We start from the raw sequence: 25583 nt of genomic DNA, 5'->3' as shown, positions 1-25583 counted from the left end.
CTGTCTACTCACTCACTGTGCCCTAGATTTCCAGGGCCACTGGTTCCTAGTTCACAAAACAGAGGAATAAGCTGTTTTCTGTAGAGAAGATGACCTGCGAGCTAACCATCACACCCTTGACACCAAAGCCTCTACAAGAAACACCTTCATGCATTCACTGTGCAGACACAGCCTCCTACGTATGTCTGGTCACATTCTGAAAGCTTACTGTTGCAACTGAGGGCACTAATCTCCCTGTCCTTGAAGCCCTCCTTTCCCAAGCTACAGTGGAAGCCTGTCCTTGGAGCCAGGCCTCTCACCACAACCCTCAACAGGCCCCTATCACTAAGACAGGACAGCAGTCTAGCAGAGTGAAGAAGAAACCAAAGGAATAGTCACCCAACCATGAGGCCAGCTGCTCTCCTGCTGCAACCAGAGCTGCCCTGCCCTATGGAACCCAATTCTTGCCTCGCTTCATGAACAGCCTCTGGCCAGGGCCATAGACCATGTCAGATTCCCAGGGTCTGCCAAACAAAAAGATGTTTTCTCTTAGATACAACCCAGTTCAAACATATTTCAGGGACCTCACAAATCCAAAGGCACGAAATGGTTTGTAGCTTGGTTTAGAAAGTAAACTCTTCATGCTAGAACCAAGAAATTTAACCCTGATTTCAAAGACGCTGGTTTTCTGTGTGGAATTATCTTGTGTGCTACCCACATGCAGTCAACATAGGTATGACAGTGACTGCTTGAGGAGTTCAAAACTTGTTATAACTCAGCAACCATGGAGTTCACTTTCCCGTCCATGTGAAACAGAGAAAAGCAAGACGAAAGACTGTCATGAGACTAGGCTGAACGCATCATCAGGTCCTTAATCAGAAACAAGAGATCTCACCTCTACAAAGGTGACAATGTCGATTGTCCATAACCAATCACAGGTCCTGAAAACATGCCAACAAGGTGAGCCCCAATGAGGGCAATGGGATGGATACAAGGGCCACCTTTCAAAACTGCACACTGGAAAGACACCAGCACGTTCTCCTAGGACTAAATGAATGTGAGCCTGAGTTCTGGAGTGTCTACTGCCACGGACACATGGGGTGAGGAAACACTGCAGCGCCTATATTCTCCTGTAGCCTTACCAGCCGTCCTGACCATACAGGCTGGCTAGCAAAGGCTAAGCCAAACAAAAGTGTCTACAAACACTGCCCCAACAGGAATTCTTCCCCACCAGCTGCAGCAATGGAAAGGGAAGAGGGCTGCTGCTCCACAGTCACCAACATCCCGCTTTAAATCATTAACTCCCCGGAACTGGACCTCAAAAGCCCTCATGGCCCCAAACACCTTCCTATTGTCTGTCCAGGCCTCGTCCCTCCATCTTGAACTCTCCACCATCCCTGGCTTGTTGAGTTGGGAAAGGTCCCTGGTGTACACCGCAGCCCCACCCCCATATCCAGAGCACCCGAGCCTCCACTCTCCATCCTTCCACAGACACATCTCCTGGCTCCTCTGCTTTCTCCCCTGGCCCCCAGCTAGTTCAAGGACATTCAAGAAAGCGGAGGGATGTCATCATTTCAGACAACTCTTCTGTCCCCGCTCTTTATTGTCTATCAAGTGACACAGCACGACTAAGCAGATACACATGCTCCTGTCCCCTACCCCTGTCCCCATAGGCTACTGGGTCTCAAATTACAGGCAGAGACTGAGCCAGCCAAGGAATCCACGAAGGGTGGGATGTCCAAGAAGGCCAATGGAGATACAGAAAGGAGGCATATCAGAGAGGACCAAGGGAAGGGCCAGAGACTGTCACACTAAGAGGCTACTGTTAAAATGACCTGTTGAAAATGCGACCCAGGGAGACAATCTCCATCCATCCCTAAATGAGCTCTTAAGCTACCCTATCCAAAAGTACCGGTGGGAGGAGGACAGTAAAATGTTTGTATTATGAGACTTACATAAAATGACAGAGACATCTTTTTTTAAATGCATGGAACGCACAACTTCAGTGAGGAAGACAGCAAGCACCGTTTCTGGTCTAGATTTCAATTTAACTGTCATGGGAAACTGGGAAACTCTGCTGTGGTGTTTCCAAGTGAGGTGAGGAGGAGGGGATGGGGGAAACCAAGGATGAGGGAAGTGCAGATCCACACAACTTCTCGTTCTTGAACCTTTGGTTTTACAGAGAAGTGGAGGCGGGAAATCTAACTACGGCTGGGGAAATGGCTCAGTCAGCAAAGTGGTTAAACACAAATGCCCGAGTTCTATTCCTAAAGCTCTTTTTAAAAATCAAAGTCTTGTAATCCGAAGGCCAGGAATGGGGAGAGCTCTAGGCAGGTGCCTGAGGTTCAATGACCAGCCAGCATAGTCTAAACAGCAAAAGAGCCAGAGACCCTGGCTCGATTTTTGTATTTAATTTTAAAGGGTAGATGGAGCCTAAGGAATCACATCCAAGGCTGTCCTCTGGCATCCACACACATATCTACATACACAGGAGCAGAGACCGGCAGGCAGCACAGGCACACACACAAAATGCATTCCTGCTACCTTTGATTGAAAGAATGGAATGCCAATAGAAAGGACTTCTGAGTCTTCTCTTATGCTATGTCAAGAAATCTTCTCCCTCCTGTCAGCTGGCATACACGTAAGGTGAATACTGAAACCCACATGGAACCAGGGGCCAAGGTCCTTGTTAAGTTACATGTAGGGGTCTCAGGCTCCTGTGCAAGCAGTCGCTGTGAGCCTCTGACGGGGAGGCGACAGTCTTTGACTGCTTTCCTGTCTCTGAAATCACTCCAAAGCTCCCATCTCTACAAAACAGAGGGAGACCATAAACTTTTACAATAGGAGCATATAACACCCCCCCCCCCCAACCAAAGCTGTCTGGTTTCCATCCATGGATTACCTGAGTGAAACATAAATGAGTCAAAGATCCAGACAGCGTGGTGATCCATCCAAAAGCTCAGAAATGCATCCCAGCTCCGGTCACAGCAGAGTACACAAGTCCAGGAACAGACTATACCTAAGTCAAGAACTGGCTGTACCGCTCCTATCTTCATACAAAGTGAAGTCTCACTTCTCACAACCTAGGGAGTGCAAACTCCAGCCAGATACTGTTTGGCCCGTTCACTGAAGACCAACAACTTCTGTACTATTTGTTAACATTACACAGTTTGGGAGACTTCCTCTTCTTGGCTCCTAGAAAGCCTGGCGACAGCAAGCCTGCATTCTCCCAGGTCCATTTGCCACAGTCCCCACTGCTCCCTATCACACACAGCCTACCTCATCTCACCCTCCCTCCTGGGCTGCTGGTTCAGCTTGTGTGGGCCAGGGCTTGTCCCCCTTCTTATCCAATGCTTTGCACAGTCTGGGTCTCACTTTGGGCTTTTAAAAAGGCATTGTTTTGTGTATAATGCCTCCATTCATGGTAAGGTTTTGAAGGGAAGTGTTTCAGTCATTTAATGGGCCTGTCAAGTGTTGTTTTTAATTAAACTTGGCTCAAATCAAAAGAAAAGTGGGTACGAATGTGGGCCAGTCTTGGGTAGAGGACAGTGAGTCATACCTTAATGCTGACCAAATGGCAGGATAAACTCCATTTCAAAAGTCTGTATTTGAGCCAGCCAAGTAAGTATTCTATTTATAGTGCCAAGGGTTAAAGCTTCCAGACGCCCTTCATCTGCCACCCTGCTCCCACCCTGTACAAGTGTGCATGAACACACACACACACACACACACACACACACACACACACCCCTAGATATTTAATTTCAGCCTCCAGCAAGTCAGGCTTTTTCCGTTAGATTGTTTTTGATGATCCCTGAGCTATAGGCACGTTCTCTGGCCACCTGCCAACCACACAAGGAAATTCTGTTTATTCCTCAAATAAACAGGGGGTAAGGGGAGTGCCTCCCTCACTTTGGTTTTTATAGAGTTGTCCAGAAGAGAGCTTACACTTCTCAGAGCACTTCCTTCTTAACTGGTGAACATCAGACCCAAATGGAAACCATTTCTGTCTCCCCCATTAGGAGGCAAACCGTTTTACATTTAGGATGTACAGGGGCTAAAACTCTGAGAGGCACAAGAAGCTATGCAAATTATCTTAAAACTCCTGCCAATTTATCTTAAAATCTAAATGGGGAAGGGTGCGAAGGAGACAGTTCAGTGGGTAAGCACAGGGTCCTAAGTTCACATCACCAGTACCCACACAAAAGCTGGGTATGATAGATGGTTCATACCTGTTAACCCCAGGACTGGGAAGTGATGGCGGATGCTGGCTCAATGACACTATAACCCCAGCACTGGGAAGAGTGATGGTGGGTGACAAGTCACTCTAGCAGAAATGATGAGCTCAGCATTAATAAGATGTCCCGTCCCAATAAACAGGGTACAGAGAGAGCACCAGAGGAAGACATCTGCCTTTGACCTCTGACCCCCACATGCAATCACATGGACGAATAAGTCTACACACATACATGCACACAACATACACTACACACAGAGCAAAAAATGTCTGCATTCCCTGGAACTGTGGAGGGAATCCAGGCCTGCTGGATGGGAACTGCTGTGAGCATTTCAAGCTGCATCTATTTGCTTCTCCCTGAGCAGCCAGCCACCTGGAAGCCACAGCTGTGATTTCAAGTTTTACCCTAGACTGGACACTCTTTCCTTTCAAGTTCATGAGTTAAGGTTAACTTTTTGAAACACTGCACCACAGGCTGTACCCTCAGCTGAAGAATGGTAGGAACTCGTGCCACCACTGAGACTCCAGGCTGGCAACGGACTGTAGAAGGCCAGGGCCTCAGGTGCCAGGAAACATGGTGCAACATAGAGCAGTACCTGCCTTGGGCAGGGAGCCAGCTCTGAAGGAGTGAGTAGACAGGTGTGCAACATGGCATTGGGGTGTAGCCATGGAGCCCGATCTCCCCTGCAAACGGCAGCTGTGAGGACAGGTGTGGAGTAAAGTTCAGGTGCACAGCAGGGAAGAACTGGGGTCCCAAATACCACAGACAAAGCAAAGTCTAGCCCCACAATGGGAGAGCACAGATAGAAAGTCTGGAAGCAGCTGCTGAAGTGGCACAAAACAGGACAGGACAAGGGCTGGGAATGGCTCAGCTGGGAATGTGCTCACTGTGCAAGCATGAGGGCTTGGGTCCAGGGAGCAGTGGCACATCTGTAGTCCCTGCTCTGGGGAGGGGACTCAGAGCCTGCTGAGTCCCTGGAGCCCTCTGGCCAGCCAGCCTAGCCCATTGGTAGGTTCAGATTCAGTAAGAGACCCAGTCTCACAAGGTAATGGTGGAGGGCAAGAAAAGGCACCCCACATAGACTTCTGACCTCCACATGCATGTACATATGTGAACATGTACATACATAAGACACACACACACACACACACACTCCTCTAAACAACAACAACAATAACAGAAGGAGAGCCACCACACAACAGAATGACCCTGGTCACATGGGTGACAGTTGGCACCTCTTACAGGATTTTCAGTTACGACCAGAGAGCACACAGCACTGTCAGTGAGTCTGGGATCTTCCCAGGAAGAAGGGACCCAGCAGCAGTGACTTCCACTGCAAAATGTATCAGCAAACCTAAGGCATGTCAGTTACTGACAACAGAGGCCTAATGTTTCAGCGGGTCTAGGGGGCTGAACTGTGTATTGAAGGTGAAACTCATGCTAAAGTCCCAGTGGGCAGGTAGGCAAAGAACATGCTACATTGCCTGACTTGTTGGCAGCAGCAGATGACTAAGCCTACCCACTACCCCTTAGTCTGCTGCTCCCACTTGCCAGCTCATGTGATTCCAAGGACTCCCATAAGATCCCTCAAATCATTTCTAGGACATCATGATATCCAATATGCATAGGTCCCTATCAGACAGTGGCCTGCTAACAGGCAAATCAGCGTATCCCAGAACCATCATCTCTTAGGATCAGTGAAGTCTGAAACGAGTAGCCCATCCATATCACTATGATCTACACACCTGCTTTCTATTCTGAGTCCACTGTCTTTGCCTTGCCTGTTTGTAAACGAAGTGTCCAGTCTCAGATATTTGAAGAAGTCCTAGACAAAACACAGACTAGGCTGGAGCCCAAGCCATGAAAATAACCTTGAACTAGACTCACTAGCTCCTAGAACACAAGGAAAGGCCCCAAAGAGTACTGGTCTTGGGGACTGGCACTCAAGCTGGGCATGAGAATTCAGAGAAATGAACACACAGAGGCTCTGGAGAACTGTATGATCTGACGAGGAACTTAAGCTCTCTAATACATGGCTTGTTGAGCTCCTCATGGGACAAATGATGGTGTCCAACATGCAGCAAGACTGTATATAAAGGGCTGAGCATGCAGGATGGCACCAAACAGACCCTCCTGGATGGCCTCTACTTTGTTGTTATTTGTTAAGAAGTGGTTTCTAATTCAACTTGATGGACTTTCCAAGGTGCATTAGTTCCATCCCCCCTCCCCCCATCATGCAGTAACTGAAATAGGTGAGAATATTCCCCAAAGCCTCCACTGCATCCTTAGCCTCTGAGCCCACCAGTAAATCACACTGACTTCCATCAACAAAGGTTGTAAGGAGCCATAATCTCTGAAGTGAAGCAATCAGAAACCATACATACTCCACTTCCTATCACTAACCTAGGTTAACAAAACTAGCAAATAAATATCTGGGACATGCTCCTTTCAGATTGAATTGTGTGTCCCCTGAGTGTTAAGTGTTGGCCTGGATGAAGATGTCCTAGCTGAAGAAACTCCCCCAGAGGCTCGTATGTTTGAACACTTGGCCCTTAGCTACTGGTGCTGTTGGGGAAGGTCCCAGGAGCCTTTAGAGGTGGAACCTTGCTATAGGAAGTATGTCACTGGGACTGGGCTTTGAGGTTTGATGTCCTAGCCACCTCTGCTTCCTCAGTGTGGATACAAAGTGATCAGCCGGCTTCCTGCAGTCTGTCTGCATTAGTGCAGCAGGCTGTATCCCACTGGAACTGTGTCAAAAGTCACCACTTTCTCCATCAAGCTGTTTTATCAGGGTGTTTTATCACAGCAACAGAAAAGAAACTAATACACTATACAAACAACATACAAAATATGTGATTCTCAAGTTTATATAAAAAGATATCTCATTTATAGCACATCCAAAGTAAATAAACATTAGATTAGCGGGCAGGAGAGACATCTCATTGGCTAAGAGCACTTGCTTCCTTCCAGAGGACCGGAGTCAGGTGGCTCGTAGACTGTGACTCAAGCTCCAGGAGATCTGATGTCCTCTCTTGGCCTCCACAAGCACATGCAGACACATGTACGTACACACACACACACACACACACACACAGAGAGAGAGAGAGAGAGAGAGAGAGAGAGTCTTTTTAAAAAGATAAGATTAAATTATTGTTCTTTTAGCCTTCTCGTGGCGGAGAGGAACCAGGCAGAGATAAGCAGAGAAAGAACTCCTACTAAGCCACAAATTAAACCAGGAATCTGAAGAGGCTCCAACTTAAATCCCCTCCTGCCGGGAGACTTGATGAAAGCAGTTGAGGGTGTGAACTTGGGAGTCATCTTCCACTTATTTTCAGCAAACAGGAGTGCTGCCTACAGAGTCAGCTGCCTTTCAGGGTGATTCATTACTGGGGCTGGCAATAAAACCATCATGCTTGGTGAAAATGAACCAGAAGGAAAAATCATCAAAACTGACTGAGGGACTTGGGAGAGCAAAGCTGCTGTGGACAGGGGTTACTAGCCGCATTCAAACTGCCTGCCTCTTGCAAGGTCGGGATTGCTTAGCCCCCGTGTTTGGTGATTAACTACAGTAAGCAAAGAGCAAGGAAAAAAAGCTCAGAAGAATGGGGCTCAGTGATGCTGCCCTGTTAGTCTTTGTTCACCTCAGAAAACGCTTGCCAGATTGGTGGTGCTCTGTGCCCAAATCTGTCCTCAGGATCCAGAGAAAAATAATTTTATAGCTCAACTACTTACAAATATCACGAGAATCAGTTTGGAGACAGAGAGAATTAAAATATCCATAGATCTAGAAATACATTAAGTCATGGAATATATAGACATTGAAGTGAATATAAGCCCCAAAATAGGGGAAACTGCTTCAGCATGTTGCTTTTATTGAGAGACAGAGAGACCTTGGGGAACATTTGAACAAGAGGGTGTACACTCTTGTGTTGCCCTGTAGAGTCCGGATGCTTTGCACATATGGGGTTCTTATCTACCACATACCAGCAGTCCTTTTTTACATCTGTGCCAACAATCAAGACCACCTTCAGATATTGCTAAATTCCCCAGGGAACTGCTCCAGATTGAGAACTGATATTATCCATAAAAACATAGCTATAAGACTGATCAAGAGACCCAACCGACCCTAAGGTTGGCTAGGCAGAGGCTAAACATTACAAAATGCTGGCTGAAAAAAAATGCTAACTAAGTATTACATCTCTACTGAAATAGGCCTTTTTTGTTTAGTTTTCTGATGGAAGCTGTGTAGAATAGGCAGTTGAAATACTTGACTGAAAGCTAGTTGTCAAGTTTCCTCCCAAACCTCCCAGCTCCTACCCTGGCCACGAAGGCAGTTGCTGGGGTCAGAGCTAAGCAGTCACCCGGGACAGAGAAAGGCTGGATAAGGAGCCCACTGCTGCTGTGGTTGCCAAGGATGGCAAAGTCTGTCTGGGCTGAAAAGCTGCTCCAACTTGTGAAGGACCATTCTGGATGGCAACAATCACCAGTTCCTCCCTGCCATCTTCACCAAGGCTGTGGGAGCTGCCAATCAAGCAGCCAGTTCTTGGGATGGTCATCCAGCCAATCTTGGCTGCTTTCAAGCCTTTGGGGGTATTGGGGAGAGTCCAGTCCAGCTGTGGACACTCAAGAGACTTCAATGGTTTCCTTTCTGTTGCTGTTCCTTTCTTTTCTGGCAACTATTGGAGGTTGAATTTGGGGCCTCAGACATAAAGACAAGTTGTCCATTATTGAGTTACAGTCCTAGCCACTCAAAGGCTTAAGACTAGCCTTGGAGGCCTGAAAGTGGCTTGCAGTTGGGATGAAATAGTTGCACAAAGAATAAGAGCTCAACAGCAGCTGGAAGATCCAAAAGGCTTCCACAGAAGAAAGACCAAGAGCAAGGCAAGTATGAGAGCCAAGAGATGCAAAGGAGCAGACACTACGGGAGGTTGTGAAACCTCACAGACGTCCGAGGGCAGACACATACACACTGGCCTGAGCAGGACATCAGGTGCTCCTGCATGCTCCCACTTTACTGTCTTGGGATAGTGTTTCATACTGAGCTAGAAGCTAGGATGCCTAGCCAGAGCTCTTGGGAGTCCCACCTGTCTCTACCTGACAATATTGGTGCTACAGGCACGAATAGCCATGACTGTCTTTTTTATGTAGGTGCTGGGGATATCCTCATGTTTGCATGCTCTTACCCACTAAGCCAGCTCCCTAGCCCCTAACTATGTCTCTTTAAAGAGTAAACTGCATTCCTTAAGATGAACATTTACCAGGCATCATGACCTTCACCAAGGCTTACCTTCAAGAAGCTTATTTAAATGTACACCATTTGTCATTTTTTAAAAATAAATCTCACATTGGTAAAAGCAGGATCATTTTTCAAAATGGTTTCCTTAAAACTGTCACTTCCTTAAATCAACTTTTATCCAGTCCTGGTGAGGAAGAACGGAACAGACTCAAAGACCCAAGATGGAGAGACAGCTGCATGTAACATCCATAACAAAGCCAACAAGAAGCACCAAGTCAGAAGATCAAAGCAACATTTTACAAACTGCACACTGACTCAACAACAACAAAACAAACAAAAACCCCACAGCTCCCACATGCCCTCACTCACAGGGGCTCTGCAGTTTACTAGAAATACACAAATAAAAGCCCAGGAAAAAAGGATTCAAAGTCAGAGTGACCAAGCCGTCTGTGGGTTTTCCCTAGAAACTATAACTACCTTTTTGATCTTGCCTCTGAACAGAATCACTATGTTTATCTATCACCAACGCCTCCATCATCCAAGCAACCAGCAAGTCTGTACTGTCCCTTTGGTTCATGACACGGCTCCCATTCCTCATTCCCGTTGGTGGACAGTAGGTTCTTCCTTCCGAGGTAGCCTCACATACCGGTGGCTTTGTGCAGAGAAGCACATACATTCTTGAAGATGTCCACAGATAATTCACTTTCTCCCCGGAGGAATCTGTGAAGAATTTAGGATGCACACAGCCAGGCTCCGTTCTGAGAGATAGCTTATCTTACTACAGCATCTCACTCGCACATACCAGCTCCAAACCTTAGTTCACATCAGCCTCGGGTGCCAGAAGGGTTTTAAGAAACTCTGAAGACCACAACAGCCTGAGTATTGTTTCTGACCCCATTATGTGACAGTGGATTCAAGGCACAGGACACAGCTGTCTGTGCTGAGGAATAAAAGGGACCTCTCGAAATTTTAAAGACAACATGAAAATAAAAACAAAGTCATGTGCTACTGAATGTCCCCTTAACTCCTTAAAAGGACTTGTCTCTTTCAAAGCATACATTATCTCAAAATGCATACAAACCGCACACTCACAGCCCGAGGCCCATTTGGGTCAAGTTAAAACCATTTTTGCTCCCTATTGTTCTCAGAACTGATGGCTTGTGATTTCACATTTTTAATGGTAAAATAGTAGAAAATGATAACTTGAGAGAAGGGTACATTTTTACCCTTTACAAATGCAGAGTACTGGATTTGCTCGAGGCCCAAAATATTAAATGCCAAAACCCAAACCTCATCTTATAAGCAAGGGCATATTCCACCTGATGCTCTCTTTTTCCTCATCTCTTGAGGGGAAAATGCAGTAAGAAAGCTGGGGATGTAGGTTAGTTCATGGAGTGCCTGAGTAGCATGTATAATATCCTACCATGGGGCCACATGTCCCAGGTGTGGCTGGCTGCACAGCTAAAACACCAGCACTTGGGAGGTGGAGGCAGGATGATCAGGAATTCAGTCATCCAGAGCTACACACAAATGTGAGACCATCTCAGATACATGCAATGTTGAGGGGCGGGGGATCCTGGCTTTTAAATATTTTATAGATTAAAAAGGGTCCTCTGGCCTGTGCAAGAAAGCCCTGACCACACAAGGTTTTATAACCTACCACACAGAAAGTCAACTTAGCAAATCTGCCCCGAGGCCAGAGGGAAATTGTTACAGCTGAAAAAGCTTCATCAAGGAGAGAAACAGGAGACTTCCAGTGGGTCTCAAGTCTGAAGGGAACTGATGCCAAATTTACAGTCTGTGCCTGGCCTTCTGAGCCTTGAAGTTGAACTTGGCACCAGCTTTCAAGACAATCCCTGATTTACAGACACCTTTAGTGCCACAGATCTTACGGCAGTCAAAACAGTATTCTGATGACCCCATCCTACCAAGACTATAGTGTGTGGGAAAAAGCACAGCGGGGAGGCGCCTTCTAAACCTTATCTTCTCAGAAACATACAAGCAGCACAAGGAGCTGCCTATTGAAGATTCCCGGATCTTTACAACAAGCAGTGAGGTCAGAGAAAAGTCCTCGGAGGCACAGTGAGAGACTTCCCTACCAGTAGCTGTGAGTGTCTCAAGCCAGGAACCAGGAATACACGTGTACATACACCTATAAGCATGTGCTAGCTAATTTTATGTCAACTAGACATAAGCTAGTCATGGGGGTGGGGGGGTGAAGCTCAATTGTGGAAAGCCTTCATAAAACTGGGCTGTACGGCATTTTCTTAATTAGTGATTGATAAAGGAGGCGTCAGCCCATTGTGGGTGGTGCCATCCCTAGGCTGTTGGTTCTGAGTTTTATAAGAAAGCAGATAGACGGCCAGGAAGCAGCACTCATCCTTGGGTTCTCCATCAGCTCCCGCCTCAAGGTTCCTGCCCTGTTAGCTTCCTTCCTTGGCTCTCCTAGGTGGACTGTGATTCAGGAAATGGACATCAAATAAATCTTTTCCCCTCAAAGCTGCTTTTGCCCATGGTGTTTCATCACAGCAATAGCAACCCTAAGAGGGGCACTAACTATATGACATATACAGTTGGCCTGTGTATTCCCTGGGAATTCTTGGGGATTCAGCCTACTACAGATGAAAAACAGACTTTCCTAATCAAGACTACCTAAACAACAGAACTGAACAATTGTTCACACAGCACATACACTTCTTTATACACAGGGGGCTGTGTACAGTTGTAATCAAATACGACACCACTGGAGTTTGAGCACCATGGATTTTGTTGTCCAAGTGGGTAGGTAGTCCTAGAATTGATTTCTCACATATCCCGAGGGACAACTGAATGCATAATAGACTTAACTGTATAGACTTAAATAAAAGTCCTCATCTCTCTACATTGCAGTGGTACCAGCTAACCTACCTGCTGCTCAGACACAAAACACACACACACACACCACGCATGCACGCGCGCACACACACACACACACACACACACCACACATGCACGCGCGCACACACATACGCACACACATACACACACATACACACACACACACACACACACACACACACACACCAATGCATGCACGCATGCACGCACAAGAACAAACAGGAGCAGGTACATACAAATCAGGGGTGACCCAGATAGAAGATTAGTATGTGGGAAATCCTTTGCCTCAACTTTGGCATTCAACTCTGGTGGTGAGAGCAGAACACAGGGTGTTCCCCAGGGTGCAGGGCCAATCTCTCTGCAGAGTATAATTACAAGGGGAAGGAAGCAAGATGAGGGGGTCTCAATGGAGGCAGTGCAGCAAGCTGACTCAAGAACATTCGGGAAGGACACAAGCAGGTCAGATTCCCAGGACAGGACTGAGAAACACAGGGACAGTCCCATCCTGTGAAGCCGGTGGCCCTCACTGAGGCAATGAAAAGGTTTAGAACTGGCCTCCGAGTTTTTCTTTGTTTCTTTGTCTTCTGCACCACACATAGCTCTCCTCAAAGCATGGTCCAGAAGCAGTAAGGAAAAGCCCCTATTCAGTGAGAATTTCTAGGGACACTCACTGCTCCCCCAGTTTCCATAGTGGACTTCCTCATCAGCCATTGCTCCTACAAGACTCAGGATGAGAGCAACACAAAGAATTCACAGAGCCCTTGTCTACACATCCCCTCACACAGCACTTTACTCACAGCTCTGATGAGGTTCCCAGTGGGGCACACATTGCTAGAAGCCATTGCTCCCGGCACAGTGGCAAGCCCTTGGATGGAGACTGCCAGTCACATACTCCAGTGTCTGTTGCCACGCCATTTCACCAGGTTATTGCTCTCCAGAACCATGCCTGACTGCAAGGAGGTTTGGATATCTTCGTCCTGATTTAAAGGAAGCCCTTTCTGTCTCCATCTTCCTGTGGCACTGATGGGGGCAGAAATGATGACCCAGTTTGTTCTGCGTCCCACAATGTATGGCAAGCTGCAGCGTCCATTTGCTTACCTGTCAGTGGGACTGGGGTGTTCTGAGGCTACGACATTGATAGCACAGGAACAAACAGTCCCAACAGCCTGGCTACATTGATATGTTGTATTTCATTCTACATCATTCTACAACATAAAATAATGACCAAGAATCGTAGTAAAAGAAAATTAGTATCAAAGTGTTTGAGGAATCCAGGGCCAGAGAGATGGCTCAGCGGGAACCCAAGTTCCATACACACATCAAGGGAGGAGGCGAGAATGGACACCACAGGGATGCCCTTTGACCTCCACGTTTGCACCATGGCGAATGTGGGCCAAGACTCACACATCACAGACCACAACTAATCACCTAGCTAAAATAGACTTGTTTTTAAAGGTATTTGAAAAAGTAAAGTCAGAAATCAAATAGCTCTTTCACAGCAACACTTATTTGGGTATAGAGTAAGGATAATATGATCTCTGGAGAGCCATGGGAAAAGAATAGAGTAATACAACAGCAATTGTCTCAGAATGGTCTTGAACACAGCAACATGATGTTAACATGTGTGTTAAGGAGCATAGACTCAACACTAATCCAGGACAAACTACTGACATCTACCATGAAAGTATCAAAGGACAGAGTGAAAAAGGACACTCTCCCAGGTTACGTACTAGCTGGTGTCAGGAATACACACCGGTAATCCTAGCATTTGGGAGGTGGAGGCAGGAAGATCAGGAGTTCAAGGCCATCCTGCTACACAGCAAGGTAGTCAGTTCAGTGTCAGCTTGGGCTATGAGGAGAGACTCTGTCTCAAGACAAGACAAAAAGGTTATGTGCTGTTCCGTCTGGATTCAGTTACGTCACAACCTCGGGTGACGAAATTACAGAGAAGGAAGATGGGAGGTTGGAGGAAAACGAGGAAGGGATGGTAAGAAATATCCGGGGACTGTCAGAACAGTTCTCATGGTGACACTGTGGGTGGCACTGTGGGCCGTGAAGCACTCACTATGCTCAGGGAAACACAACTGAGAACTGCATGTAGAAATGTGTGCACTGGGGAGTGAGTCTAGAGACCAGGGAAACCCAAGTGAAGTCTCCAGACTACACCAAAGCCAGTTCTGAGACTGAACTATTGTTTTGATACTGAACTATTATTATGTAAAAAGTCAGCACCAGGGAAAGTGGGTGACAGAAAAGAGAAGGGACTCCTTACCCTTGAGGCATTTTATAAAAAGTGTTTTGCAGCAATAGGCCCTGAACCCAGAATCTGACACGGCTGAGCAAGCATTCTGCACAGAGCTACACTCTTAGCTAGATGGGCAGAGTCTAAATCTATGCTTCATTACTTTTTAAAGAAACCAGAATAACACTCCAAAACACACAAGGAGAGGACCTGGAATGGGTCTTATTTACACACACTGGGACTTTTGCGAAAAAGTGACCCTTTTTTTTTTTTTACACAGAGAACAACTGTCAGTTAATTACTCAGCGTAAGCAATTATTTCCCTAATGCTTGAGGGGTAAGATATAAGTAAAGGAGCACTCGGTGAAGAGACCCGTGGGAGAACCTGCAGAAGCCTGAGGCAGAGGGTCCAGCTGTACAGGAATTCGATCTATGACTCAAATGGCAAGTGACACTGCAAATGTGGGCACATGCTGACACCCGAGGGCGAATCCGGAGCCCACACAGAATCAACTGCAGCACTGATTGAGGTGTAGAAGCCCTTGGGAAAGAGAAGAGCTGGGGAAGGCCGAAAGCATACCACCGTGGTTCAACTGCAACAGAACAGAAAGGACATGGCGACATGGTCCCTTGATGCCAGCGTGTCTGGAAACATTTGTTGCCACAGCCAGTGAGTTGGGGATGCTGACACCCAGTGACTGAGAGGTCAGCAACAGGGCTAAGAAAAACCCTGCTATGCATGAGACAACCCCTCCCACCCTCCCCACCCCCACCAACCGCAATGTCAACAGTGCCACGTTGGCAAGATGTGGAAAGCGGTACACTTGAATTCACCCAGAAATTTGAGACCGGGAACTACTAGAGGGCGAGTCACCTTGCCTGTACCAATAAATCTAAGGGAAGACAAAAGAGTTGTCGAATCCAATCCAGGGGTCTGGTTTGGTTTCTGGGAATTGTTAAGCTCACCATATGCACAAGAGGGTTTTAAGAGCAGTGCTTCTCTTAGTAAAATGAGGGCCAGTCTCAAGGTGAGGAAAGGACAGATGCCTTCCACCTTCACCCTGCTAAGTGCCCTGCGGTCACATCTGTAGGACAAAGTGTGGGTGAACATAAACAGTGGCAAGCTGCAGGAGAGGACAATGGTGGCTCTGTTAGGGAGGTAGGAAGTCTTAACACTTTGGTTTCTGAGTCTGTGGGAAGACTTTCCGAGTTAATAAGTAATGAACTTAAACACATCTAGACCTCCCAACAGGTGCACGTGCATGTGCACACATGAATACCTAACTCTGTCGTGTGTTCAAGACCCCTGACTAAAACAATCACAGACCAACTATGGTTATCTCCGAAGACAGTGCAAGGCAAAGGAAAGAAAATTAAAAGAAGGCTATATAAGTCATTCCGCAAACAAATATCCAGAAAAGATATCTCTTGGTTCCTGTGAAACTTTGACCTCAAATGCACACTAGCAACCATGCCCAGATAGGGAGGAGGGTGTGTCAATCAACAGCCATGCTGGTAATCAGTCAAGAAAAACTAAGAGCCAGATGTGGCAACACAACCCCAGCATCCTGTGCTAACTGCCCCCACCAAGCTCTGCATTTCACCCATTCTAATGAGAAGCTACAAAAGCCCCCAGCTCGTAAATACATCATACCAGTGGCTCATGGGTGCCTCCCACAAGGTGAACTGACACTTCTCATTAAGCTTATGCAGTCAGAGGGTTCAAGTAAACTTGTGCAAACCCTTTGATCACACACATCCCTGCCTGCAAGATTTCATCTTGAAAAAGTAATCAGACAAGCCTGCAATGGCCTGTGTACCCAAATAAGGTTCAGGTGCTGTTATGGCAGCAAACAACTAGCAACTTCCTGAAAAGGGCTGTGGGATTTATACATCCACTAAAATATTGGGCAGTTGCTACTACACTCAGACTAGACACCCTGAACTGTGGACTCCTGAGTGCTGTGTGTATCACAAAACAAACAATATCAAGGAAATGCAAACCTTGGTCTCCAATAGAAAATGTCGACTTTGACTCTGCACTAGTAGCATTTACTTGGTGTGTAGTCTCATTGACAACATCGTGGAGCTTTCCCAAGAACTCACTATAGAATTCAGCCATGCCATTTTAAGACTCATTTCTTCACAATTTGAAACCAAATTTTACCTCTGTGGGGAAGGAACTGCACATGAAACACACAAAGAAGTGGTATTTTTCTTCTGATACCTTAAAAATCAGAACAAAGTGGGGGAGGGATTTGCATGGGCCCACAACATGGCTCGTTGAGTAAAGGTGACTGTAGTCAAGTATGTCCGCTTGAGTTCAATCCCTGGGACCCACATGGTGGAAAGAGAATTCACTTCCACAAGCACACTCAAATAAATAATCTTAGGAGGCCGAGAGATTGCGCAGCAGTTAAGAGTGATTGCTGTGCTTCCAGAGGAACCAAGTAGCTCACAAATGATTATAAATCCAGCCCCAGGAGTCCCAGCCTGGCCTCTGTGAGCATCCACACATATGTTACATACGTAGAGACACACACCACATGTAAAAATAAAAACAAAGGGTGAGATAGAATGCACTGGTATAAAGGGTTAACAGTAATAACAGAAGGAGAAGGTTAAATTGGGGAAGTGAAAGACACAGTAGAGGGGGTGTAGGGAACGGGATAAATAACACCAAAGACCTTTTGAGAATGATATATGGAGAGTGACTACTGTAGAAGTGTTATATACATAAACAAGAAGAGTTTAAATGGAGTGTTCCTATAGCAGGGCAACTATGCCCCTACCAGACATCAACCTGTGGGTCTTAACACTTCCACAGAGGTTGCATATGAGAAATTTTGCATATCAGATATCTATATTACAACTTATAACAGCAGCAAAATTACAATTATGAAGTCGCAACAAAAATAATTCTACGGTTGAGATCACCACAACGTGAGGAACTGTATTGAAGGGTTGCAGCATTAGGAATGTTGAGAGCCACTGCACCAGAGTCTGACAAATAAAGAGCCAGTGTCAGATATGAGCTACATCTTCTGGAGCTGTTGGCCAGGGAGGTCCCATTGGTCCCCAAACATTAAAACTATTGCCATTGCTCTCGGTTGCTCTCCAGAACTTGATGATAAGACCCTATTGCTGAAGACATCCCAGGCTTTACAGCAAAATCAAACTGCTATAAGACCTGGAAGTGTTTCCCTACTGGCTAGCTTTCATAGTATTGGGAGTGCTGTGCAAGCTAATGAAGAAGAAAAATAATCACCAACCATACCCAACTATGAGCCCTTCAAACTACAACAGTGATCAGCCTGGAAACACATGCCCATCACCGCAATGATGGCATGAACAGCATGGGAATAACCAACCAATTTTTCTGAAGTCTTATTTTACGTGAACAGGTGTTTTATCTACATATATATTTATGCTACATGTGTGCAGTACCCACTGAGGCCAGAAGATGACATTGGGTTCCTAAAATTTGAGTAACAGATGTCTGTGAGCTGTCATGTAGTTGCTAGGAATTAAACCCTGGTCCCTTTGTAACAGCAGCCAGTGATCTTAACCACTGAGCCATCTCTCCAGCCCTACCAACCACTTTCTAATTGTATCTAAGTCCCACTACATAGGATAAAACCCATACCTAGCCCCATTAACAGGCTAAGACGCTATGACTAGACAGGTCATAGGCCCTAGGGGAAAACCTACTACTATTATGCTACTAAATGGACATGGCATTAACCTGACTCCAGATGACTTATGATTATACGTACAGATCAATGTATCTCTCAATGCTCCTCTAATAAGCTTCTATTTGAAGTAGATGGTGATTAACACAGAGGCCCACTACCAGCCAAGGTGCCCTAAAGGGAGCATTTATACTGTACCCCACTCCCAGAGCTCAGGATTCTTCACAGAAGAGGGGGTGAAAATTGTGGGAGCCTGAGGCAATAGATGAAATATGGGGGTAGCTGCATAGATGAACTCACAGCAGTTGCATCAGTATGTGCAAAACTTGCACAAGCCCAAACCAGACCAAATTCCAGCACAGAGAGGGAGGTTGGGCACACAATCCCACCCCTAGAAATAGAGCTATGGATGACTGTTGGCTTCTGGGAGAGAACGAGAGACACTTTTCTCAAAAAAAAAAAAAATAATAATAATAAAATAAAATCATCCACACTCCAGGAGTATCCACAACCAAGAGTATCTGGGAAACACAAAATTGATCTTGAAGGAAACAAATAAATAAATAAATAAATAAATAAACAAACAAACAAATAAATACACAAAATTGGGTGTGTAGGGAAGTGGGGAGTGAATTAAGAGCTGGGGGAGGGGAGGTGAAGATGATCAAAATATGTGTGAAATTCTCAAATAACTAATATAAAGCATTTTATATTTCATAAAAATTAATAAAAAATCCTTTTTAGATATTTAAATTTACATGGCTAAAAAGGAAAGGACTCCCAAAGGTGTAATTTTCCAAACATAATCTCATCTATATTGCTATCTGGGCTGTACACATCAAGTCATGGTCTCATCTCCAAACAGACTGTCATCTGATTAGCTTCTGTGTTCAGTTTTCTTTACGGCACTGAAAAGTATGGAAACAACGTAGAAAATTCTTGCTCTGGGATGGAGCACAGTAGAGTATTTGCCTAGTGAGCAAGAAGTCCTGGGTCCTCCCGCAGGGTAGCAGGAGAAGGGGCTGGGGCACAAAGGGATTTGCTTTAAGAAATGGTAAAAATTCAGAGTATAGACATATTGGTTATGGCATATGTAATTAAATTAAAATATTCTGGAGTACCCCATGCAATCAGTCAATCCATCCCTCACAAGTCCATTCACTTTTTCATATAAGAACTGTTGTATGAATTCAGTGACAGCATCAGTAACTAATTAATGCCCTGGCCCAGCTAAGCAAGTGTCCTGTAGACTGGTGTTCATTTAAAAAAAAAAAAAAAAAAAAACTTTCTAGGGCTGTGGATGCAGCTCACTTGGTAGGAAGTACTAGTACTTGGTAGTTCAGTGCTAGGAAGCTAGACCTCCAGTATTGTGTGAGCTTGTTGCTTTTATCCAAGGAGTACTCTAGAAACTTCCCCGCTGATGGCTCTGCAGCAGGTCAAGCCACCAAGGGAAGGACAGCTGCTGTGAACACCAGAAATGGAGTCAGCATCATTTTTTCAAGAGGAAAAATAATGATTACTCCAGCACCTGTCAGAAACCATGAAACAAATGCCCTTACCCCTTCTTTTAATAAACCAGACCTTTCTGGGATGCCTAGGTACCCAATGCGTAACATGAGCTTGAGGACTTTTCTTCCTACGCACATGAGGCAGCAGAATGTATTTACATGTAAGATATCTATCCTCTCAAGGTTTGCTTCACTGCATTCAGGACAGCAAGCTAAGCGATGCAGGGGTGCATACAGGGCAGCAAACAGAAGGTAAGAGCAGAAGTTGAGGATGACCTTAGGCTCCTGACTTTGCTGTGGCACCCCCTGAATGGACTGCAGGCATAAGCTACTACTTCCTGTTTCAAGTGTCCTGGGGACCTAACTCAGGCAGGGACTCTCCCAATTGAGCTACATCCTCAGCCTCTTTTATGACTTCTAAGTATAGATCTGATGACTGACCTTTTAATATCCACCACCTACCACATGTAGTGCTTTGTAAATCTTACCTCACTTTTGCCTAACTACCAAGCGAAACAGACACTACAACACCCACTTACTATCAGTCAAAGCCCAGGAAGGCCTACTGACCACAGGGATCTCACAAGTGCTTGATCCCATGGATGGTGCAGGCTGGATGGATGCTAGAAATGCAAGGCTTTCACCGCCCTCTACAAGGCTCTTGCACAGCTAGGGGAAAGGGTGCCGAGCCACACAAAGACTTCACTGGAGACTTGTTCTTCCAAGTCCCCTGCAAATTTGCAACATGAAAATATGCATCAGTCACTCTGGAGCCTCTGGAGTCAAGGTTCGCATACTCAAAGGTGAAGCTACTTAAAGAGGTTAGAGCTGGCAAAGCAAACATTGCTTGCCCTGTCTCTCCATGATACTGAAGGCCTGGTGCAAACCAGTTTCCGCCTGATTCTGAGAGATGTAACAACATCAGGCCTCATGATGTGGGGGAGGCAGGCTTTCCTGGCCTCCCCTGGACAGAAGCTCAGTACTCTGGGCTAGAACAACTGTCTGCTTGCAGCTGTTCCTACAGCTCTGCTGTCCCGGACATGGGGTGGGGGAGACTTGACAAAAGAAATTCTTCTGGACTATGCAGACAAGGCAAGAAACCTTAACTCATTGCACAGCGAGTCAAAGGGGACCCAGGCAATGTCATCAAGTGATGTTATAGACCTCAAGATTCTTGGGGCTACAAAGGTCCTGAGTATCTCTCTTGCATACACTAGGAACTGCTGAGGTGTGGAGCAGATGACAGAAAACATCAATGTGTCGATAACGAGGAAATATCACTAGCTCTCCCTCACACAAAAAAGACTACACTTGTCAGAAGGAAGGAAGAAATAAGCTCGTGTGTGTGTGGGGGGGGCCTGGGGGAGGTGTCTGCTTCTAGATTAAAATGTTTTCTGAAAGAGTCCAGGTAACTGAAACCATGGTATTTTCCCAAGTTAAGCAGGAGTGTGTGTGTGTGTGTGTGTGTGTGTGTGTGTGTGTGTGTGTTATATGTGTATACTATGTGTATATGTGTGTGTGTGTGTGCTGTGTATATGTATGGTGTGTATCTTTCTATGGGGTGTGTGTCTGCGTGTGAGCCTGTGGTGTTAAGGCTCAAACTCAGTACCTCTACCACTAAACTACACCTCTAGACCTCCTCTGAACATCTTTAGAGCTAACTTCTTTCAAGCCATATTGAACCAGACTATAAGAAATAGGTTTATCTGGCATATTTTCATTAACAAGCTGTCTCTTGAAACATTAATGCCTGCTTTGTATATTAATGTTTGTGTCTATGCAACTTCCATATATTTATTACCAAAAAAAAATCAATGTGTCCATTTATATCTTGCTGTAAGTCCACTTAAGGTCTTATACTTGTACAGCCAATATGGCACACTTATGCCTAAAATAAAAAGCAGAGGTCAGCTCTTTTGGAAATGGTTGATGCCCCACTGTATTCCTCTTGGTTCTGGGGACAAGAACACAGAGTCAACAGAAAACCTCAAAATTTTTGCACAACATCTTGTTGTTTTACAGCTGAACCTTTGCTTTTTACTGTTGTGGACGTTTCTGTTATTATTGCTGTTTGATTGGTTTGTTTCTTTTGTGTGTGTATATGTGTGTGTGTTATTGTATGTAATTGCTTCTGATTACAGACATACCTAAACTTTTAAAATAACTTTGCAAGAAATGCTGAAAACACAAGCTTTCCTATGCGTGAGCACACACAATTAACTCAGGAGAAGCCATAAAAACTTAATGAAGGCCATGAAGAAACTGAAACTTGACTGGGGAGTTTGGCACGCTCCCTTTCACCAATCCTGGAGCGAATTTTGAAGGCAGCAGTGTCAGCTGATTGGCACAGGCCTTGCAAGCTTCCCCGGCCACTGGCCTCTAGCATGATGCCTGATCCCAGTTAAACCAGGCAAGCGCAGACAAGAAAAGCTCACACAGGAATTAGGACCGGGAGGCAACTGCTTCACTCAGGGCAGTCAAGCTGGGTGTAGTTTTGTGGTTGTCGTGCTGTCAGTAACAGCTACACACTCTGGGGTATCACAAGTTGAGAGGAAGGCTACACGCACTGAGTGAGGGGAAGCCAGAGGTGCTGCTGCTCTCTGTGCTAGAGGCGCCGACAGCCCTCCAGCAGTTATTCAAATGCTTCCTACTTCCTTGTTATCTGCCCCACACAGTTTACTTATTTTTTAGTTGTTAGTATGAGCTTTGAATTGTTGGCTAACAAGCAACAAGTCATTGTTCCTAAATCACAGGGAAAAGTTAGCAAAGAAGTGAACACTACTCAGTGAGGAGGAAGTCCCAAAAGCTGACTGCCCTTGGATACCCTATCATTTCTCTACTTTATAGCCTGACGGGATAGTGGAACGCCTTTACCAAACAGTTAACAAAACGTTGTTCTAAAGCATTAAATTAATAGGGACTATATTAGGAGTGTGTCTCCATCACGACACCACTGTTTAGCTTTTTCGATGCCCTGCTGCTTTGGGGATGGGGGGAGGCAGAACTCTTGACAGCTGACTAGAAATCACCAGGATAACAAACACACAAGCAATATATATATACATACATGCATATATATATATACACATATATACATATACATATATCCAGAAATACCAGCCATCAGACAGGGAGACAGGGCTGTAGGTGGATCTGATAACACATTCTTCAACCTTGGGCTGGTTGACTTACTAATCTTTGGATTAAGATTCTTCACTAGAAATAGTAAAAATGAAATAGGTAATCAGTTAAAAAACAAACAAACAAACAACTTCAGTGTTATTCCCAGGTCATTCAGAGTCATGGAGATCTCCTCACAAAGAACCAAGGTGAAAAAGGGGCTCCTGGAGTTGCTTAAAAGTTCCATAACTTGGAGGCAGGAACTGCTATGGCATGCTATCATGAAGTTTCCACCACTTGCACTAGGGGGCAGAATTCTACCCAAGGGAAGACCTTGAACTCCGCAGGTCCTCAGACTTAGAGAGGGGGGCATTTTCGCCCCTCAACAACTACACAGAAATTTTCCAAAACACCACCAAATTAAGAACTGTTTGCCCTGAGCACAGAACCTCAGTATTCTTATAGCTAAAAGCCCAGCCTGGCGGTCATTTACTGTTGTAGAACAGCTCCTCCAAAGTTCCAGTGACTTCCTATAGGCATGAGTCAAAAGTCCATGAATTAGGAAATGCTATGGGTAGGGAGGGGGTGTCAGCACTTTCTATATATTTCTCTTCTTCCTGAGTGATGGATGCCTTTTCAGGATGACAGAGACAACCACTTTAGAAAAAGTCAATTCGACCATTACACAATACATCACTGTGGCCATTATAAGTGGCTACCTGAGAATACAGCAAGTGAACGTCAGACCTTGAAACACTATAGCCAATTAAGTCTGATAAAGCAAATCAGCTAATGCGGAGGCAAACTCTCACCACTCTGATTTGCTGGAAGATTCCAAGACTGTCTCGGATTCACAAAACATCGCCCTGGCTTTCAGCGAAAAATCACATCAGTCTCCCGCAAGTCAGCTAAGTTTACTCCGAGCCACTTCAAAACTCTAAACTTATACAGAATTTATTAAATAAACACAACCAAGAAAGGAGTCGGTGCCAAGAAACCAGAGCGGCTCTCCATCCCAGGGGGAAAAAGAACTTTCAAGTCCCGTCTCAAGTAACTGTGGTGTCCCGCCCTCAAAGACCCTAAAACGGGCATCGGTTTCATCTTCTAAAATAACCTTTGTTTGCCCTAAACGAATTTTATTTAAACTTGAATTCAAGAGCTGCCAAAGAATGGCATCAAATGCTGGATCTTTCGGTCTCGTGCTCTGGTATTATCCACAGCCCTGTCGGGGCGCCGCTAGTAGAGCACGAACCCAGGACTTGAAGGCCCAACGAGGCAGGGCAAGCGGTGATTGACTGGACTCTGCCGGCCCGGCTCACACTTGGTTAGCCCCGCTCCCCTGGAAGCCACTGCCCCCTGCACAGGAAGCCCGCACATTCGGCAAAGGAAGTCCCAGACCTTTCTTGGAGAAAGGCACGTCCCGGCTGCGCCTTTTACCGCCTTTCCTGCACCCGGTCCGCCCCGGTCCGCAGCTCTCCCCCGCCCGGCGCCCGGGGACTCACCTGGCGCGGAGTGTCAGCTAGCCACCCACGCCCGGGGACATGCGAGAGCAGGACAAACCCAAACCTGCCTGGGCTTACTCATCCGAGACTCGGGGCCGGCAGAGGGAGTGGGGTTTCAGGAGACTCCCACAAAGTTTCCCCTCCCGGGACGCGCAGGCGCCAGGGCGAGCGCGGGGTGCCGATCCCGATGTCGGCCTCCGCCAGGTCCTCCCCGCCACTCACCTCGGGAAAGAAGCTGTCCATTGTTCCGGTGCCCGCACCTTCCCGGCGCGGCTGCAGTCGCGGAAGTCAGCGCAGCGGCAGGTCCCGGGAAGCCACGCGTGTCACGGCGCGCCTCGGGGCGACTCCAGCCCGCGGAGCCGCAGCGCTGCCATGCCCCGGTCGCCGCTGCTCCTATGCACCTTTTGTCCGCCTCTCGGACCTCCTCCGTCCCAACCGCAGCCTTTGTCTCTTCTTCCTCCAAGTTCCTCACTTCTGGGCGAAGTGCTCGCGGGCGGAGAACAGCTGTTGGCACATTCTTCCCGGGCTGGGGGAGGGCGGCAAGGGGCTGGCGACGCGCCTGCCTCCCTCTGCGCTCCGCCGGGGGCGCTCGGTGCGAGCGGGGGGACTGCGGATCACCAGCGCGCCAACAACGGTGAGCACTCCGGCCCCAGGCGCAGCCGGCTCTTGCCAGCTCCTGGTCTAGCTTACCCCAGTGCTCCGCCCGCCTTGCCCGCAGGCCCCGCCCCCAGCCCAGAACCACGCCTACCCTGGAACCATCCCCGCCCCCGAGAACTCCTCCTACAACCTGCAGGGCCTGGGGGCCTTGTTCTCAACTACATCCAGACCCCGCCTACTCGGGTGCCTGGTCACGCCTATCGTAGCCCGGTCCACAGCCTGCTCAGGCTTCCCACTTGCCGCTCCTTCTCCCAACTACCACCCAGACCACGCCCACCGGATGCCCGGCCACGCCCTCAGGAGACCCGCCTTCAGCTTTCCTTGTGAGCGGCCAGCAAGCCTTAGTAACCTTGCCTCTCCTGGGTCTTCTCGCCACCTGCCTAGGCTCCATTGGAGGATTTGACTCTTCCCTCTGTCCATAGGGACTAGATAGTTACAGGGGATAGGAGAGGAGTCCAGGGGCGGTGAATGTTAGCCGCTCCAGAAACCTGCCCCACGCGGATCTCATCAGTTCGGCTCTGCCGGTGAGGGA

The 25583-nt window shown here is 46.7% G+C and overlaps 1 protein-coding gene across 1 annotated transcript in view; it reads right to left on the bottom strand.

Annotated features, from left to right (window-relative positions):
• Myo10 (myosin X) overlaps positions 1-24766 on the bottom strand; it is a 188060-nt gene extending 163294 nt beyond the window's left edge. Inside the window, exon 1 of the mRNA XM_051182585.1 lies at positions 24617-24766. Within this exon, the coding sequence (XP_051038542.1) occupies positions 24617-24637 (21 nt within the window). The 5' untranslated portion in view covers positions 24638-24766. The remainder of the gene's footprint in view (positions 1-24616) is intronic.
• Between the last annotated feature and the right edge of the window lie 817 nt (positions 24767-25583).

Source organism: Phodopus roborovskii, unplaced genomic scaffold, assembly GCF_943737965.1.
Source record: "Phodopus roborovskii unplaced genomic scaffold, PHOROB, whole genome shotgun sequence".
NCBI lineage: Eukaryota > Metazoa > Chordata > Mammalia > Rodentia > Cricetidae > Phodopus > Phodopus roborovskii.
Note: the sequence above shows the minus strand (reverse complement) of the source record. Positions and strands in the feature narration are given on the sequence as shown.